General features: G+C 45.7%; 1 protein-coding gene across 4 annotated transcripts in view; it reads left to right on the forward strand.

Annotated features, from left to right (window-relative positions):
- The window catches only part of Dgk (diacyl glycerol kinase 1), a 563,049-nt gene that overhangs the window by 394,206 nt on the left and 150,886 nt on the right, over window positions 1-17,957 (forward strand). For 3 of the 4 annotated variants that reach the window (XM_050179474.3, XM_050179478.3, XM_055071477.2), the window contains exon 5: window positions 7,374-7,446. The exons of the other annotated variant lie outside the window; for it this stretch is intronic. In XM_050179474.3, the coding sequence (XP_050035431.1) occupies window positions 7,430-7,446 (17 nt within the window). In that variant the 5' untranslated portion in view covers window positions 7,374-7,429. The remainder of the gene's footprint in view (window positions 1-7,373; window positions 7,447-17,957) is intronic. 4 annotated transcript variants of the gene reach the window in all.

The following is a 17,957-nucleotide window of genomic DNA, read 5'->3' on the forward strand; positions in this document are numbered from 1 at the left end:
GCCTTAATCGCGTTATTAAGGTTCCTGCGGTCTCGGGGCTTCACGATAGACTATAAGAACACCGCCCCTACTGCTCTGTAGTGTACGTGGTTTGGTCGTGCTCGTCTCTATTTCTATCTCCCCCTTCCGCTCTCGTTCTCTTTTTATCCCCCCCCTGCACCCTTCCGTCCGTGCAGGGTAGCCAACCGGAACTGCCTCTGGTTAACCTCCCTGCCTTTCTATGCACCCATTTCTCTCTCTCTCTCTCTCTCTTGATTTATAATCTCTCTCTATGTAGTCTAGGCACAGTCATTTTTTTTACTATGCTTTCGTTTTGCCCATTGTAATATATGGACGACTTATAATAGTCACAATAAACCTTCATTGAAAATGCCCTGAAGATATGATCAGGGAAGCGATGTCACTCTTGAATAGACGGAGAAATCAAAAGTCACAGACTGGATATTCTCGCTTTATATTCTGAACTGCCCCGAATAACTACCTACAGGGTGATCATGGTTAGGTATTAAGAATTTTTTTTTAAATCAGCTGTTGCTGATAACATAATTCTAGTCCTTGAAGAGGATTATTTAGAGAGGACGACATATTTGCACGTGAAATGAAAACACATATTTAACTAATTAACGAAAGATCCTTAACATCCTAATGAATTAATATACGAAACATGTTGCAATTTACGAATTGTATCCACTTGGAGTAGATTTCCAGAATGACACCAGTTTGAAAATAAGCGCCCATCAAACTCGCCGTAAAATATGCACTTTTGTTCCACTTCCTTTTTTATGAAAACGCTCTTTTGTGCATTTAAGCACAAAGGTAACTGGAACACTCATGCATTTCGTCCCACATCTTGGGAAATATCTCTTAATTGTTGTCATCCTAGAAACTTATTTTAAGTGGAAACATCTTGCAATGTCACCGGCTACCTATGGCAAATTGCGATATTTGCTCTAAAGCAACTAATTAAGAAGTTAATTAGTAATTTTTTGTTCTTTAGTTGAATATGTGTTTCGATGTCTCATGTTAGTAATGTCTGCCTCTTTGAATAATGCAGCTCAATAACAAGAATACAAGAATTATGCTAACTGCAACAAGCGGTATCTAAAAATTCCGTGAAGCTTAAAAATGATCCCTCCGTATATTCTCACGCTTTACAATAAGTAAGTTTTGCGTCGAATGATAACTTGATAACAGCAATAATTTGATAAAAAACAGTCATCGGCGATATAAAAATAGAGTACGCGTGATAACATTCAATCTGTTGGCTTCGTAGGCGTTCTATAGACAGGCAAAAGGAAATTCTTGTAAGAATTCACGTAAATTCTGGCGATTCAATCTTGCGCGCGAATATTTCGCGAATGTTGGCCAAGGGTAACAAAAGTGGCTGATTTTGTTTGGAATGAATTTTTTTTAGGTGTCACCTCTAGTTCTGTTTGAAAACATTACAGGTTGTGTAAGAAAAAGTTCGGCAGTTTGCGCAAAGTGTTCTCAAAATAAGCAGTAGGCTAGCAGACAAATATTAGGCGCTATTTACAGACATAAATACACTTTTTTGTAACATCTTCACAGTACACCCACACTTTTGTATAGCTTGTGATTCCTTTGCAGCTGTGTGGTGCGGTACTCAACAATAGTTAAGCCAAAATTTCGCACACCCATTTCTGACCAGCCATCTTTGTGTACTCAAATTTTATAATTTCATGGGGCAGTGCTTGTCTATTCATATTAAAGCGGTGTTAAATGGATCCGTCTGGTGCACGCTACAACAGCGGATCATTGTGACACGCAGCACGCACGTAAACCATAGCGGAACAAACTGATGCAAAATACTGTACTGTTGCAAAACCTTAGCAATATGCCTCGAAATTCTTTTCACTTTGGCGGTGCACTGGCCTAGAAAGCTCTGTGTACGGTTTCTCTTTGACATTTATTCGGTAATTTTACGGCAACCCTCCGCTGTAGTGAAGAAATGGACACTTTTTCGGTTACACGTCCCAAGGAGCTACGTAGCCTTCCAACATTCAGCTTTTCTGTGGCAACATTGAATGCTCACGAAAACCACTTTGGTAACGTCAGGCGCCGCATAGAGTCACTAAAATTTGTGCAAGCACGTCGCCCGTAGAGTACTATCTAGGATGCGCTATCAGTTTGTGCCAACTAGAGCGCGAGTGACACTCATATTGCTGGATTCACTTCCCGAAAATGACCCCGATTGACAACTCCCGCAGATGAATCACCCTTTGGGCTTGGGTTTTATTCACGCAGCAGTTGAAGAGGCGGGAATGCTGAGACGTGCGTGCTCGGTGATCTTCGAGTGCGGAGAATAAGTAAATCTTGGAGGCACCGCTTCGACGACCTGCCTGCCTTGAGGCTTGCACTTCCACGGTGTTTGTGAGCAAGGACGCCTAGTCTAGCTGTGAGACCTGCGGGCACACTTGCAGTCGCTGCGCTTATCCAAGCTATTGTCATCCTTGTCTACACAGCCAAATACGGAACCTGATAGTGTGGCGTCTATTTAGCCATCATGAAAACCGTGCTTTGATGGATTTAGAGCAACGTCTGTGTGTCCGACATGCGCCAGTAAAAACGACGTGATTTGTGGTGTTCTAGGATTTCAGGCAAATCTAGCGGTTAATGCTGCTTAGCGCTTCCTACTCGGCATATGCTGCAAGTGTGCGCTTCGCACCGGCGACGCAGTTGTGCGCGCTTGCCTATCTATCCCTTTATGCAAACCATCGTATCCCACCTGCGGACCATATTGCGTCTGTCCAATGGCGCCCTTATGCTCCTCGAGCTTGAAAAGCAAACATATTACTTACATATTTCGAGGGCTTCGCAGGGCCGCATACTTAGGCAGATGCAGAGCACGCAACAACCGACAATCCAGGACCATTTTCTTGCCATCTCCACTATTTCGCCGCCGCAAGTGTCCGCGTGCTATGAAGCCGAGGTCAAATGGTGCTACACGAGCCGCCCGAGTGCCACGTTTCCCGACCGCATGCGTGCAGCACTAGACTATGTGCATGTTCCGCTTTGCCGCCAGCTGTGAGCTTTCTGTCCTGTGTGCTGTTCAGACTGACAACAGGTGCAAGGATCTCTGGCTGCGCCGAACGGGATCCTGATTTCTAGTCCGGCCTGTAGATGAGAACTGGAGATTCACGGCAGAGCCGCCAATCAAGTTCACATTCTGTTTTTTTTTTTTTTTTCTTTTTTCGTCTTCCTTTTTTCTGGTCAAAAGTGCCCAGTGTATTTCTAATGTTGTCATTAGTGTCCGGAGTTTATTTTCGAGCCTTTTATGTGTGTCATCCATTTGAACGTATCATAAGAAGTCAACAAACACTGACACCAAGGACAACATAGGGGAAATTACTTGTGCTTAATAAATGAAATAAAGAAACGATAATTTAATGGAAATGAAAGTGGATGAAAAAACAACTTGCTTCCAACGTTCTTCCTTTCTTCCTTTCTTTCTTCATTTATTTATTTATTTATATTTTTATTTATTTATTTATTTATTTATTTATTTATTTATTTATTTATTTATTTATTTACCTTATGTGTCGGAGCTTGCGACCGAGTGCTCTGTCAACACAACGGAAAATCAGCTCCCGGCTATTGGTAGTTTCTGTTTGAAAACAAGTTGTGCTTACGTGCGTATGAACGCTAGTTAAAACTAAGTAAGGATTTTCTTAAAAATGAAGAAGTAGAGATGTCTGCGCTGTCTGAGCACCGCGAGAATTCTGATGTTTACAAAAACTCTGATTTCTAGGGCACCGCTAAAACTCACCGCTCACCAACCACTGGACGAGGCACTGTAAAGGAAAAAGAGAAAGACTGAGCTGCTGACTGAAAAACGTTCGAGAATGACTTGGGAAGAGATTCGATGCAAACGGACTGAAACATATGCAAGCTAGCCCCTCCCCCCACCCTGGAACTCTCGTGGAACGTGCGCTAGCAGCGTTCTTCTCTGAAGCGAGAACGTCTGGAAGTAGCCGTATTTCCCACGTGCGCTCAATACAAATAATAAACAATCTGTGCCAAACTCTCTCTCTCTGCAACTGCATCTGGCGACGACAGCGTTCTTGCATCCCACTGTCGGCAACATCGAATAAGAAAGGTTCCGTCGTCGTTTCTTTTTCTTTATTCGGCTATTCTTTCGCAATTTTGAAAGCCTGGAGCGAAGTTCTTCGTTTCCTAAAGTTATTATGCCACGCATTTTTGCTTCACACGAAGAGTCGAGACAAAGCGAGGAGGAACGCGAAACAAAAATTCACCTCATCAACGTGGAAGGCTTGTATGCGCATGCTCTTGTGCACGGCCAACCCGTCGTACTAACGGGGCAGCGAGGGCACGTACCGGACAAAGATGTCGACTTCGTAGCGTGTGGCGCTTATTTCAGCTGTTTATTTTTTCCTTCCCGATTCCTGCGGCGTTGGTTGTTTCAAGAGCTCAGAAAGAAGGAAAGAAAGAAAGAAAAGGGGATAAAGGGGAGGGGGTGTGTCTCTTTCTTCCTGTTTCTCTAGTTGGAGTCGGTTATCAGCACAGCTTCTCTGTGTCTCTTCGCACGGTCGCTGCCTGCAGCGGTGTCGTCTCGACTGGAGAGTGTGTTGTTGTGGTTTTTTCTCTGCTACGAATAAAGGAACCGCTAGCTGCTCGTCAGTAAGCGAGCTCTGCTGGCTTCAAAGCGCGCGTGGACGTGTTTAGAAGACCAAGCTCGCTCATTTTCTCCAGCCACGGCTGCACAACCTCATTATCTGCTATTCTGCTGTGCTGCGTCGTTGCAGACACCGTGGTCTGTTTGTGACCGTCATGTCGGCTTTGAGGTTGATGGCAGTTACTTTGTGACATTCTTTCTTGGCTTCTACCGCTACTTCTTTATCTCCTGTCTCCTGCTGAAAATGACTTTAGAAGCCGCCTCCTTTTCTGTTTCGAGAGATTCGCAACGCAATTTAATTTATGTTTTTCTTGTCGAGCTTGACATTAAGCGAGGCATGACATTGGGTGAAGCTTGGTAGAATTCTGCGTTCTTAAGAAGCTTACGTCCAGTCGTTCTTCTTAAGAATAGTGAAACACGGGAAGGCTTCCTTACACAACAGGTGAATCGAATCGAATAAAATTTATCACATTTCAAAGAAAGAACGCTAAATGTTATTTACTGTAGGCAACAGGTTCTTCATTAGGCATTCACATTAAAAAATTCAGAAATAAGAAAATAAAAAAAAAACTGGAGAAAAGAACTCAGACCTAGACATTTCAAGATTGTTTATTTCACACATATTTCACCGCACGTGAAACAAGCAAGCAATCAGAGCAGTAAATCAGTGGAATAGTTGTGAATCTGCAAGAGTGTTTTACGATTTCTTGGCTGAATGAGCCATTATTGAGCCATTATTTGAGACACCGCCCATTATTTGGGCGGTGTCTTAATTTGTCCGTCATTGTTGTTTTGCTTCTTACACGCTCATTTCAGTGAAATTGTGAACAATGGAATCTATCTCCAGGTTCTGGGGCACGGCTTTTGTTTGTGTTAATTTCCACAAGCTGCGCACGCTGCACGTTGCGTCAGCGCTCGCTCGTTTGTTTTAACGCAGCGATTTCGATGCCGGAGTCCACGAAGGTGTTTTCTGTCTGGTTGTTTGCCTTGGGCTGCTTCTTGACACCTCCGCGCATGGAGTGACCAAAGGCATCTGAATAGGAGAAAATAGGGGCGTTCAGAGAAGAGGGAATGGTACGTTGAACGGCTCTGCCCGGGCGCTGATGACGCAGGCAACAAACGAACTTTGGTCAAGAGCGCGTGTACTCTTCTTGGACTGAATGTGGAGGAATGGTGGGGTAGGGGAGAACAGCTTCACGAGTACACTGTGGCAATGCCTGATGCGCCATGGTTTCACCAAAGGATAAACAGTGCTACACATATCAAGGTTGACATTTCGGCCAGTTAGTGACACTACATGACTTGTCATAACTTATTAAGAAATGTGAGAGATAAGGGCTGGTATAATGTAGGAATTCCTTTCGCTCGATTCCATTCCTCTATCATTCGCCATTCGTAACCAGCCGATCCCAGTAACAATGTAAGCGGAGATCCGCTCGACCACTCATGAAGCGCGAAAATGAATATTGTTAGAATAGAATGGTTGTATCCCTTACAAAAATTTTTATAGAAAGTCTATAGACAGTCTATAGACGTCAATAGACTGTCTATAGACTTTGTATAAAAAGTTTTGTAAGGGATTATTCCGGACACGAACACGAAAATAGAAACTACGTCTCCTGCAACGATCGCAATACGAGCACGACGATGCCACTTGACCATCAGACGAAGGAAAACTGCGACAATATAGGGGTACTTGTATTAGGCTAAAACTAAGGCTGTCTCATTTTTTTGTGACATCTGGTGTAGTAATTTCGACAAAGAACGTGTGTTTCATGCCACGAACGTGAAGACGCAAACATGGTTGTTAAAACAATTAAAAGTTGATGTGGAAGGGGAACGCTGTACCGTATTTTTTTAGCCAATAGTTCCGCTAAACATGTTATATATATATATATATATATATATATATATATATATATATATATATATATATATATATATATATATTGACACGTGTACTTATCTTTATCAGGCGACCACGTTTCGCCGCCTAACAAATGTAATCGCACAGCGCGGGACGCGCCTGCATGTATCCAAAGTTTCTGGAAAGTTATCGATGCTTCTACCCGGCTGTCTGTTGTCGCCGAACGTTGCGTTATCTGATTTCATCGCGTGACGCGAATGGTGTAGAACTTTGTGGAAGGCACGCGGGTCCGAACGATTAGTCTGGAACATTCGACGACTGCTGTATAAAAGCCGACGCGCTTGACCCGCTGATCAGATTTCCGACGATCGCCGACCGTGTTCGCCGCTATCGTTCTGCTATAAGTGTAGCCTGTTTTTGTGGGCACAGGCTCGTCCAATAAAAGGTAGTTTTGTATTCCACCGTATTGCTGCTTTCTTCACCGTCACTACCACGTGACAATATATATATATATATATATATATATATATATATATATATATATATATATATACGTACATACATATATAAGCACACTCTTCGCTTACTGCTTAAAGATTTGTAAAGTTGAGTAAAACGTGAGCGGGTCTGCAGTGACGCGGCAACGGCGCTGCTGATTCAATATACGGTGTGTACTGCTGCGCAGCTTGCGCAATTTCCCACGCGCGTTAAATCAGCGCGAGATTTGCTCATTCTTGATCTTCGCTGCGGCCACGTCGGTGCATGACGGCGAGGCTGCGCTTGCCAAGTGTAGCGGAGCCCTTTTTCTTTCTTGCTGCAGCTTTACCATGCCGGCTTTGTTGTTCCGCCCAGATGACCAGCTGTGCGGATCACGCCGAGAAGGGACGCCGCTCTCCTCCGCTGCTCGGATGATCCGTTTGAAACGGTACTCGACCAATCACTCTGCTGCTGCCTGAGGAGCATGGCTTTCGCTCAATTCTTTAATTTCCATTTTGAAACCCTCGCTAAGCTGCATCTTGCGAAATGTTTTTTTGTCACTGTGCTGATTGCTTGGCTGCTCCTAAAGTGACTCAAGCGAGGCTTCAGCTTCGTTTGAGCTCGCCGAGAGTTCCGATCCTCTCTCCTTCTTTTCTTGTACCTGAACTCGATACAAAGGTTGGCTCATCTGGTGCGAAATTGCACGAACGTGTTTTAGAAGCCTATTGCCCGTCTTACAGCCTAAAACAAAGCTAGCAGTCGAAGGGCATTAGGACTTAGTTGAAGCAGACAGTTTGGAGTGGCGTGCCAGTCGGGCCTTGAAGAACAGCGAAGAGCAAGGCATCCCCGCAGTCAGAAACTAATCATTATCAAAACGCTAAACCGCTTGCAAACGACAACGCAAGATTCGATTATCACAAAGCGGCAGCTGACGTTGGGAGTTCACTCTACGTGACGACTACAACCAACAAAGTACGGTACAAAAATGGCGCATTCAGCCTTTGTAATAGCGTTACATCAATTGTGACGCTAATTGCAGAAGGTCGATTGGTTGGTTGGATTTAGCAACCCGAATCTGAGCATAGGAAATGACCAACACCATACACTGTAAACGGAAATCACTCTGAGGTGGGAGTATACTGCTTGTCCTCTAGCGACCCCCCGGTTCGGAGTTATGCTCCGTATGATCGGAGTACAATTTTTACTCCGTAGGAGCGGAATTTTTGCATGGAATTATGGGAGCATTTTTTTCTGTCTTTTCTTTATTTTTTGCTTTGCAATTGACGGAGTTTTTTCGAGGTGCAACGGGAGTATAAAAAGAGGCATCGCGTGAGTTTGCGCGAACATGTTTACATGGAGAGGCTGCTGGTCAAATTTCGAAATATGCGCACGAGACCGCGTCAAATTCGACGACACAAGTCAATGAAAGCACATATATCATGACATACATAAACATTTCAGAAACGCCCAATGCAGAAATTTGAAAGACATCCCACGTACACGCGATACTCAAGAAGCAACGGTGCCAGTATATATATAGCCACGATACTGTGTGCCTCGAAACCGCCTAGGGAGCAGCTGTGCTGTTTTCAGAATTACGACTCACATACTCGTTCATACGAGATCTGCCTCTCTGAAATTCATAGAATACCTTAATCAACACAAAACTGTTAATTCAAAATAGTGAGAGAAAAAAGTTAATGGCGTAATTTTTCAAAATTATCATGCCATTCTGTGAGTGCTGAAGCGACTTCGCACACTGCCGGCGTTCGCGGCTAAAAAGTAGTGCGTTAGTTACAGTAAGCAAGAAAAATGTAAGTATGTGCTGCATAGCAAAATTAAATTTTTGCGATATAGTGGTAGCGTAGCAAGAAATTATTACGTGTGAGCATGACCCGCAGCAGCCGACGTAACACCGAAAAATGCGCAGTCATACATTTTATACACCGCACTACTTTCTCTGCGTCAAAGCAATCGAGACGAAAAGGAGCTACATCGCTGATCTGTCGAGTGAATCCCTAAACTCGGAGCCAGCAGGCATGCGCCTAAATCAGTGTCTCGGATAGAGCGTAATGTTAATGCAATATCGGAAGCAACGACGTGACCAAAACCTATATGCGCGATAACAATTCGATTCACATCGCTCAATAAGAAGCTTTATTTTCAGTGCGCATACTTATGTCCTACCCTTTTTCTTCGGGCGAGGATATCCGTTCACAGATACATAAAAACAGTTGCTTGCACTCCGGTCTTTCTCACTGGCAACACAGCACCGCAACGAACTTGGGTTACGCCATTCATGCGCGACTAGCACGGATGTCGTCGCTCGAACAGTGGCTGCTGTTGCCATTGCTACGCGGTCCTTTCAAACACTACACTGGGCGTTGTCAGCATGTACTCAAAAGGACGTAGAAGTCGCATTTCACGTACTGAAGAACACAAGACAGGGTGACGCAGCACGAAAACACAGCCAGAACGTGAGCCGACATCACGAGCCAGTGAGCAGCTTCGAGGTATACCTAAGCCTTTTTCCGCACTTGAAAACGTGGCTCTTGCAATCATCGTTGTCAGCAAAGTGATCACAGCTAATGTACTTGAAGCTGAGATACAGTGAGCTTCAGGCATGCCTATAACACTTTCTGGAAGGAAATACGGGAAACAAATTGACGAAACGCTGTCACGGAACGACACTTCACACACGTAAACAAACCGTCAGCCATGAACACTGCCCGCTCCGCCGAACGCGCCCGGTCGCTGGCGAGGCGCACAGCCTCATCAGAAGCGCCACGTGACCAACCTGTATCGGCGGAGGGGAGTTTTTTAAAACTCCCTGTCGGAGTTTCACGGGAGAACAAGATTTTTAAGCGGAGTAAAATCGCGTCATGTCGCCTTAATACTCCCGCAGCTAGCCAGCGGAGTGAAACGAGGGAATGGCGCTGTTTTGCTCCCATACATCGGAGTAAATATTTGAGGAGGGGAGGTTTTAGGGCACATCACCTATTAAAGACTCCCAGGTGGGTTTATTTTCGTTTACAGTATAGTGGGAGGTTTGTAAAAACACACTAATTAAATAATTAAATAATCTCGTGGCATATTATTCGGTGCACGCTGCAATCTCACTACACAGGCGCAGTAGGCAGTGATGGGCATCAAAGTTAATAAACAGAGAGAGAGAGAGAGAGAGACGACGATAGAAAAATAGGGAGGTTAACGAAGGCTGTACTCTTATAATACCACGTCGACAGCAGCAGAACTTGCGGCTTTTCAAGGTGCACTCAGCTAGTAAATAGAATTATTATCAGTTATTTTTGCGCTGCTTGAACACCCAGGTTTTTAAAGTCAAGCATGAGCTTAAGCAGAGACACTTGTAAAGAGTCGTTCGGTATCATCTTCGCGCGGTTGGACTAAGAGTGGGATCGCGAGTGGCCCTGATTGATTGGATCGCTTGTGCATGGGCATGAAAAGTAGTTCACATCGCCATACTCCGCAGTCTTGTCGAAATCGAAACAAGAGAGAGTCGGGCTGTCCGCCGACGTATATATCCGGCATTTTCGCAATGGTGCCGTGTATGTATGCGCGTCGTCCGTATGTATGCATGCCGAGCCACGCGATTATGGTGACTCGTGGTATCTGGCTCTGACGAGTCCCCAGGCCGTCTGAATATATAAGTATCGGCACTGGACTCAGCAGAACCCACATATGCGTTATAAGTGATCCTGGCTGGTGCTCACGACGTCACGTTCGTCAAAACCGATGTCATGCAGTAAACGGGACACTTTTCTCTGTAGATGATGGATCTGCTCATTTTCATGCGTGCTCGACTAATCACCTTGCCGCCTCGCGTCTCTTGTCGCAGAACTGGCTGTCGATCGCCAGTGAGGCAGGCACGCAGAAAGTGAATAGGAAGATGAAACATAGCAGAAAAAAAAGAAAAAAAGGGGGGCAGGGACGGAGCTACGCATTAACGCGCATGCGTGGCTCTTTGACTTTCTTGCGCTTGCAATGTCAAAACCACGACCTACTGGGACTCCAACTTCTACGGGAATCGCCTCCGCCCACCCTCGTTCACCGGTGGCAGTTGGTGCCGCTTTTATGACCTGTTCGTCTGCTACTCTACGGTTGACTGGGGCGGCGTTGCAGTTAGATCGGCGGCTGCTGTTGTGTTGTAACGAACTGCTCGGATGGTTGATGATTTTTGCGAACACGGCGACAGTGATGGCACAAAGCTTTGATAGGTCACTTGGCTCCAAGAGCTGATTGCCGGAACCTCAAAAATGTCGGTGCGTGTAGTCCGCTGCTCTCTAAAATAGCGTCAAATAGCCGCTCACAGTGCCTATTTCACGCAGTAACAAATCGCACAGCTCTTGCACATTAAGCCACATTGTTTATAGAGTTCGTAAAGTTCATAACAATTTTATTGTTTACATTGTACAGTTCGCTTCTGCACTTTTCAGAAACTGGAAACCACCCTAAAGTTCGACGACAGAACGACAACCACTCCTTTTGACTCTTAAATGTTGCCCGTCAGTTTTTCGCGAGTTCAAAAAAAGAATTATGCATACAACTTCGAATTTACTGCCTGCGTATCTTTCTCGCCACCTTTATGCTGCCGCCGTACCACGAAGAAAAGCTAGCTTTGCAGTTTGAAAATAGTTCCGTGACACAAGGCCTGCAGTGCAGCACGTTTTAAAGCACTGGGATCCCTTTTGCAAGCTTTCAACTCACCTAGACATCAAGCAAAATTAAAAAAGAATATCGACGCTCACCTTTCCTTGGAACAGACTCGAGCAGTTTCTTGCATACGTACATCGGGCGCAGGAATTACTTGTGAAAACCTTTACCCTGCAGATCCTCTGCTTTTCATTAAGGCACACAGCAGTAAATTCTTATGTCATTTCTGATATTAGGCTATCTGTAATCAACTCAAGAAAACTATTTTATCCTATGAATCCTTTCAAAATTTTTTTTCAGTATCTTACGGAGGCTAGTAAAGGGAAGGTTATGCCATCTAGCATTGCAGCTGCCACTTGCGCTCGTTACTTACCTTTCTTGCACCGCTCCTCCTCCTCCTCTAATATCACTATTCAAACACAAAACATTCACAAATTTCATTTTCCTTTTATATTTGTTTATTTAATCATTCACCACTAATACGAGTTCTTTGTGCCTACCGAAATGGCAGCACGAGCATTGGAACAGACTGCAGAAGCAGACCACAGCGAACAGGTTTTAACTAGCGCCACTCTGTCCGTACGTTCTGTCCTTAGCGGCAAAACGAACTAGACCAGGCGTGCTGGGCAAAGAACATCTGTGCAGGTCTGGAGTTCAGCAGGTCATGGTCAAAACCATCCTCTGCACCAGCGTGGTTGACGGGGATCGATTATGTTATGAAGAACAACGTTTCTCATTTTAACTTGCTATTCGTAACGCATCCATTGTTCGCCTCCAGGTTGTGGAATGCCTTGATCTAATGTATCTAGCAGTTCTATAATGAAAATGAGAAGTATTTTTGTGCTTCAGGCAATGCGTATGAAGAATACCAAATTGAAACGAAATGACCATTCAATAGCTGCACGTGACCGCCGCGCTATAGTTTAATAAAGCGCGAAATAGCTTTTTGTTTTGATAACAGTGTTAGCCAGACTAGATCATGATGGTAAATGTGAGTGCAAATTGTGCTTTGCTGTCATCGCAAGGACTTTGCTGTAGTGCCGTACAGAATCCTACTAAATTATTCAGAAAAATCAAAGCCCCTTTCTTAGGAAAGATGGCTGAACGCGCAGCTTTCACCCAATGCAAACTGAATCAAAGTCAAAGTCCAAAGCCAACGACCACGCAACGAACCCAAAGAATGCTGAGCGACCCGATGCTATGCATATGTAATTTGATTGCTTGCTTATGATTGTATTTTTTGAACGTTGAAGTTGAATGAAGACACATTTGTAAATTTGCATAGCCTGTAATTTTAGATCATGTAGCCGTTGATTACACGCACACACACTTTCACGGACGACTCTACACTTGCACAGTATTGCCTTGTGATCGCTGCGGTAAACGGTCAGAGGCTCGTCCATCGTAACGTGACACAGCCTGCTTGCAAACGTGAGCGCTCAATGCAGGAACGGTGTTGCGTCGTAGGTCTCTGTAACGTCTTCAGTTTCAACGAGTAGCAATCTAGCATAAACTCTCGATCCATGTGTTGAGATCTTTCGCCACATCTATGTTAATGTCACCGCACGCAAGGATCTGCGTATCATGTGGTTTTAAGGTCTTCATCGTTTCTGCCAGGAATGTTTACGCGTCACAACGAGACGTCTTTGGTCTGATGTACACGCTGACGACCACAAGACCAGTAGGCACCTCCACTACACAAGCGTCTCCCACATGGCTTCTGCATGCCGTTGCCGATACAGGGGATCGGCCTTACGGGCACGATCGTGCTCGCGCTTACGTTCGCGTGCAGCAGCCTCTTCTTCTGCCGTGCGCTGCAGCCGTGGCCTACCCATGGTGACTGCCGGGAATGCATTGCATGACGTGCGTAATGCAATTCAGATATAAACAGTTCATCTGGGTAGCGTGGCGTTCGACCATCTTTCTTTAAGAAAGGGAGCTTTTATTTTTATTTTTTTCCAGATCCTAAGGCGAGCCCGTGTTCACGCGCACTTGCTGTCTCCGGTAGGCAGGGAAGCTAAGTTAATCGCGACAGGGGTGGTGTCACGCATGGCAGATGCGACTTGCCTTGCTCTTCCAGTGAACTTTGTGCGCATGCGCTACTCTTGCTGAGCTCCTCGCTTCGCGCCGTTATCAGGCACTGACCGGCCGGTCAGTCGACGCTAGCGTGGTAATGCGAATGTAAACGGTAGTGTTCCACGTAGATGTGTAAGTTGGCTTTCTTGCAGTGCGTTTTCGGCGCTCACGGGTGAATCAGTGAGACACCGAAAGCTTCGCTTTAATAAATGTTCCGGCACGAGGTCGCGGGATCGAATCCCGGCCACGGCGGCCACATTTCTGTGGGGACGAAATGGGAAATACCCGTGTACTTAGATTTAGGTGCACGAAAAGGAACCCCAGGTGGTCCAAATTTCGGGAGTTCCCCACCAAGGCGTGCCTCATAATCAGAAAGTGGTTTTGGCACGCAATACCCTATAATTTAAATAAATGTTCTAGCTCAGGCGGGATAAGTCGTGTGGGTGGCCATGATCGCTGTCAATATAAATACCGTTCAGCACAGGATATTTTTCTTGGTACTTAAAGCTAGCACGTGATGTCACAGCGGGATTTCTACGAACGGCAACCGCCAAAATCCGCTGTACGCACACACAACTGTGCATCATCACCATCGTCATGGTCAAACCTTATATTCATAAAATCACGATAAAAAATGCGAGCAGCCAAATCGACCCACCTTGGGGATGACACGCACTAGCTGCCTTTACACATGGTGGGCGCTGCGGTAAAGGACTTCGCCAAGAAATATAAATCATTCAGCGCATTCGTCGGGTGCATTTCCTGTATATATAACGCCGCTACACTAGTTAGTGGCTGCCTATCTGTTGTGGGGAAGATATACTGTCGTGTACTTTTTCAATTTCTGTATGCCCACGTTTTCGTCATTCTGTGGGCCCTACTTGACCGAGCCTACGAATACAGAGCACGTACAAGTGGAAGCCCGAGTAGTCGGAGGATGAAATAATGTAACGCAGGCAACGAAGCAGCGGTGCACCATGACAAATTCCCCGAGAATTTCTTCGGATTGGCCAGCATACTAATTGCATTCACTGCGTTCAGAACCAAGCTGTGCTGGAGCTATAGTTTGTTTGCAGTGTGCGTACATGTGGCCTTTTTTCCAGTCCATTTGCGAGCCGCTTGCAGCCTTCAGGGCGGGAACGAGAAGGACGCAGCAAATCGGAGGCGTCGAAGCACGACCACGCATAAGCTGTGTCGCCATTAAGAGGAAGTTTTAGCCCGGGCCGAACTCTGACGCGGCCTATTCAAATACATGTAAAACGCAAAAACACTTTTCTAAAGTAACCCCTGCACTGATTTTAATGAAAGTTGTTGCATTTGAGAGAGAAAGTAAAATTATAGTGACTGTTGGAAGCGAAATCTTGGTTTAGGACCTGAATTTGATTGAAACATTTATCAAAAATTCAAAAGTTCGAAAAATATAGAAGGAGTAAGTTTACAAATTTATAGCTCTGCATCAACAAAAGATATCGCGGTTGTGTTAACGGCATCCACTAGATCATTCAAAGCGGACACATTCGGTATGTCAATTTATATATTACGTGAATTTGTTACGTTGTGTACAAGGGTTCTGCAAAAGCTGTGTTTACACATTGCTAAATTTTTGAGACTCATGTGTAACATATCAATCTTGTCCACTTTAGATGTGCTATTAGGTGGAATTCACATAATTTGGACATAATGTTTCATTGTTGAATGAACAGAGTTGTAAACTTGGTAGTTTCGTTTTCTGAAAGTTTGCCATTGTTGCCAATTTTAGTAAAATGTTGACGACCTAGATCGAAAATTAGAAACCATCAGTCACTATATTTTAAGTTTTTCTTTTAAACGCAACAAACCCCGTCAGGTTTGGTGCAGTGGTTGCCAAGAAAAACTCATTCTCTTTTTACATGTATTTAGATAGGAGCACCCGAGCTAAAGCTTTCTCCTAAAACTGTGCAGCGCCTTGGTAGCTGCCATCATCAGATGGGTGGCTATGTGTGCGAAAATCGCCGGTGGTTTCGCGGCTATGGCATTGCACTGCTAAGCACGAGGTCGCGGATTCGATGGGGGCGAAATGCGAAAATGCTCGTGTACTTAAGTTAAGGTTTACGCTGGTCAAAATTAATCCGGAGTCCCCCACTGTGGCGTGCCTCATAATCATATCGTGGTTTCGGCACATAGTACCCCATAATTCAATTAAAGTGGCTAAATTTGCAAAGCTGTTTGCGCGTAAGAAATATTAGCCTGGTGTGCCCATTGTGGACGGCCCAACACTTGTGCCCGACCAGTCGCAAAGTTCGTACACGTTTTATCTGCGAACCCTGCGAATTAACTAGCTGACCCCCGCACTGGCACTCATGGTGCTGCACAGTTTTGTTGAGACAGTGCGCGTACTTCGTTAAGCTCGCAGCAGGCGGGAGTCCTGTAAATGCGGCGCCTGCAATCGCCGCCGCCCGAATGGGCTCGGAAAGCTGCCGCGGCACGAGCCGAGATCGGCGGGCTGTAACCGCGGCGGACAAACATCTTCGCTCGGCTGTAATCCTGGGCCTCCTAACTCGTATGTACCAATACACTGCTCGCACCCGGCGCGCCAAGTGCCCTTCGCTTCCGCGGGAGCACGCCCATTACGTAGCTACTCCATGCTTGGGCGCCCTCGCCCCCGACTCGGATATCTCTCTGCTAACAACGGCGTCGCCTGGACTATCGTCCTTCTGAGCCACACTTCGCAATCTGGTTCCTGGGGCAAATTTCCGCTCCCGGTTTCTTCCTTCCGCAACTCCGGCCCTGGCGGCCAAGCGAGCTAGCGCACCGTTTGCGGCGCCGGCGGCTTCGATTCGTCTTCATTTGCGACTCATTCACACGCAGTGCTGTACACGCGGCAGCGCCGAACTACTGCTCCGACGTAGCAGAGCGCGCTTTCTTGGCGCCTAATCGGGGCCGCCGCGCGCGGAGACAACGCGACTCGCCCGACCTCGTGCCGTGCCGAAAGTGGCATTCCCTTCTTGCGAGGCATGCGGTGTCAAAAAAAAAAGAAAGAGAATAAAAGGGAAAGGAGGCCTGCTTTGTCCGTTTACACGCTTGTGTGTTTGTGTCTGCGTGGCATGTGCGTGTTCGTGCGCATATTTATATGCGCGGTTGAAGCGTACACTGCTTTTGGCAGCCTCGTAGCTGTCACTGCGAAACCCCTTCTGTACGTGGCTGCAGTCGAAAGCGATCTCACTAGTGGTATTTTCCCGCCGCCGTCTCTCTGCACTTGCCTGAATCTACTTCGCCCCTGTGCTCGCGTCCTTAAGTGCCCGTACGAATAGGCAGCCAATCCCGCGAACCTCCTCCTGTTTTTTCTACTCTTCCTGCACGTGCATGACCTCCCAGATCTAAAATTGTATGGCGGCGATTCTTGCCCGCACGTAGCACGTGCGCGTGCGATCGCCCTTCTGCTTGCGTGAGTGCGCATACGGGCGATATGTCTGCATGCTATTAGCGGTATAGTTCAGTGAGTATAAGTTTGAAAGTCTCATGAAAAAGAAAGAAAGAAAAAGATCATTTTCACTGTAATACTGTAAAGGAAATGGTCCTTCACATAAACTACACTTACTTGTCGCACGGAATTAACGAAAAAAAGTTGTTTAACTGGACACTGCAAAAAAAAAATGGCCCTTCGTACGTTTACCACATCTATATTCTCGCACTGAATTAAGAAAACATTAATTACTATAAGCTATGGTTTGTTTCACAAACTGATGAAGTCATGTCAAGCTCTCGACACTGTAATGCGTGCCAACCATGAGAGTATCGCTTTGGTGCTCTCATTATTCATACTTTGCGTCTGTTTACGTTCAGCCGCTTGTCTATGGTTCTGTAAACAGGCTTTCTGAGCTTTCAAGTTGAGAAAGCAGAGAGCGCCAGTACGTTCGACAGACTCACGCTTGCATATCAGTACAAGTTGGAAGTCAGCGCCTGCGTCGTGCGTTCCCTTAACCTTTTGTCCAATTTTTTTAGCTGTTCGCCGTATTATGTCCTCATACCAACAAGCCCGGCTAACAACGATTTTGTTTGCCTGCGCTTGCTGTTTGTATCGACGCTATAAGAGCACGACGGAAGTCATTAACAGGCATTAATTTACTGAAATTCTGTCCGAAAGTTACTGGAAGGCTGATCGCTCTTTGTTATCCTCTCGCAAAAATGCTGATGTGCTTTTGCGCAAGCTCCCGAGGGCTCGCATGAAAGAAA

This window comes from Dermacentor andersoni, chromosome 5 (genome assembly GCF_023375885.2).
Source record: "Dermacentor andersoni chromosome 5, qqDerAnde1_hic_scaffold, whole genome shotgun sequence".
NCBI lineage: Eukaryota > Metazoa > Arthropoda > Arachnida > Ixodida > Ixodidae > Dermacentor > Dermacentor andersoni.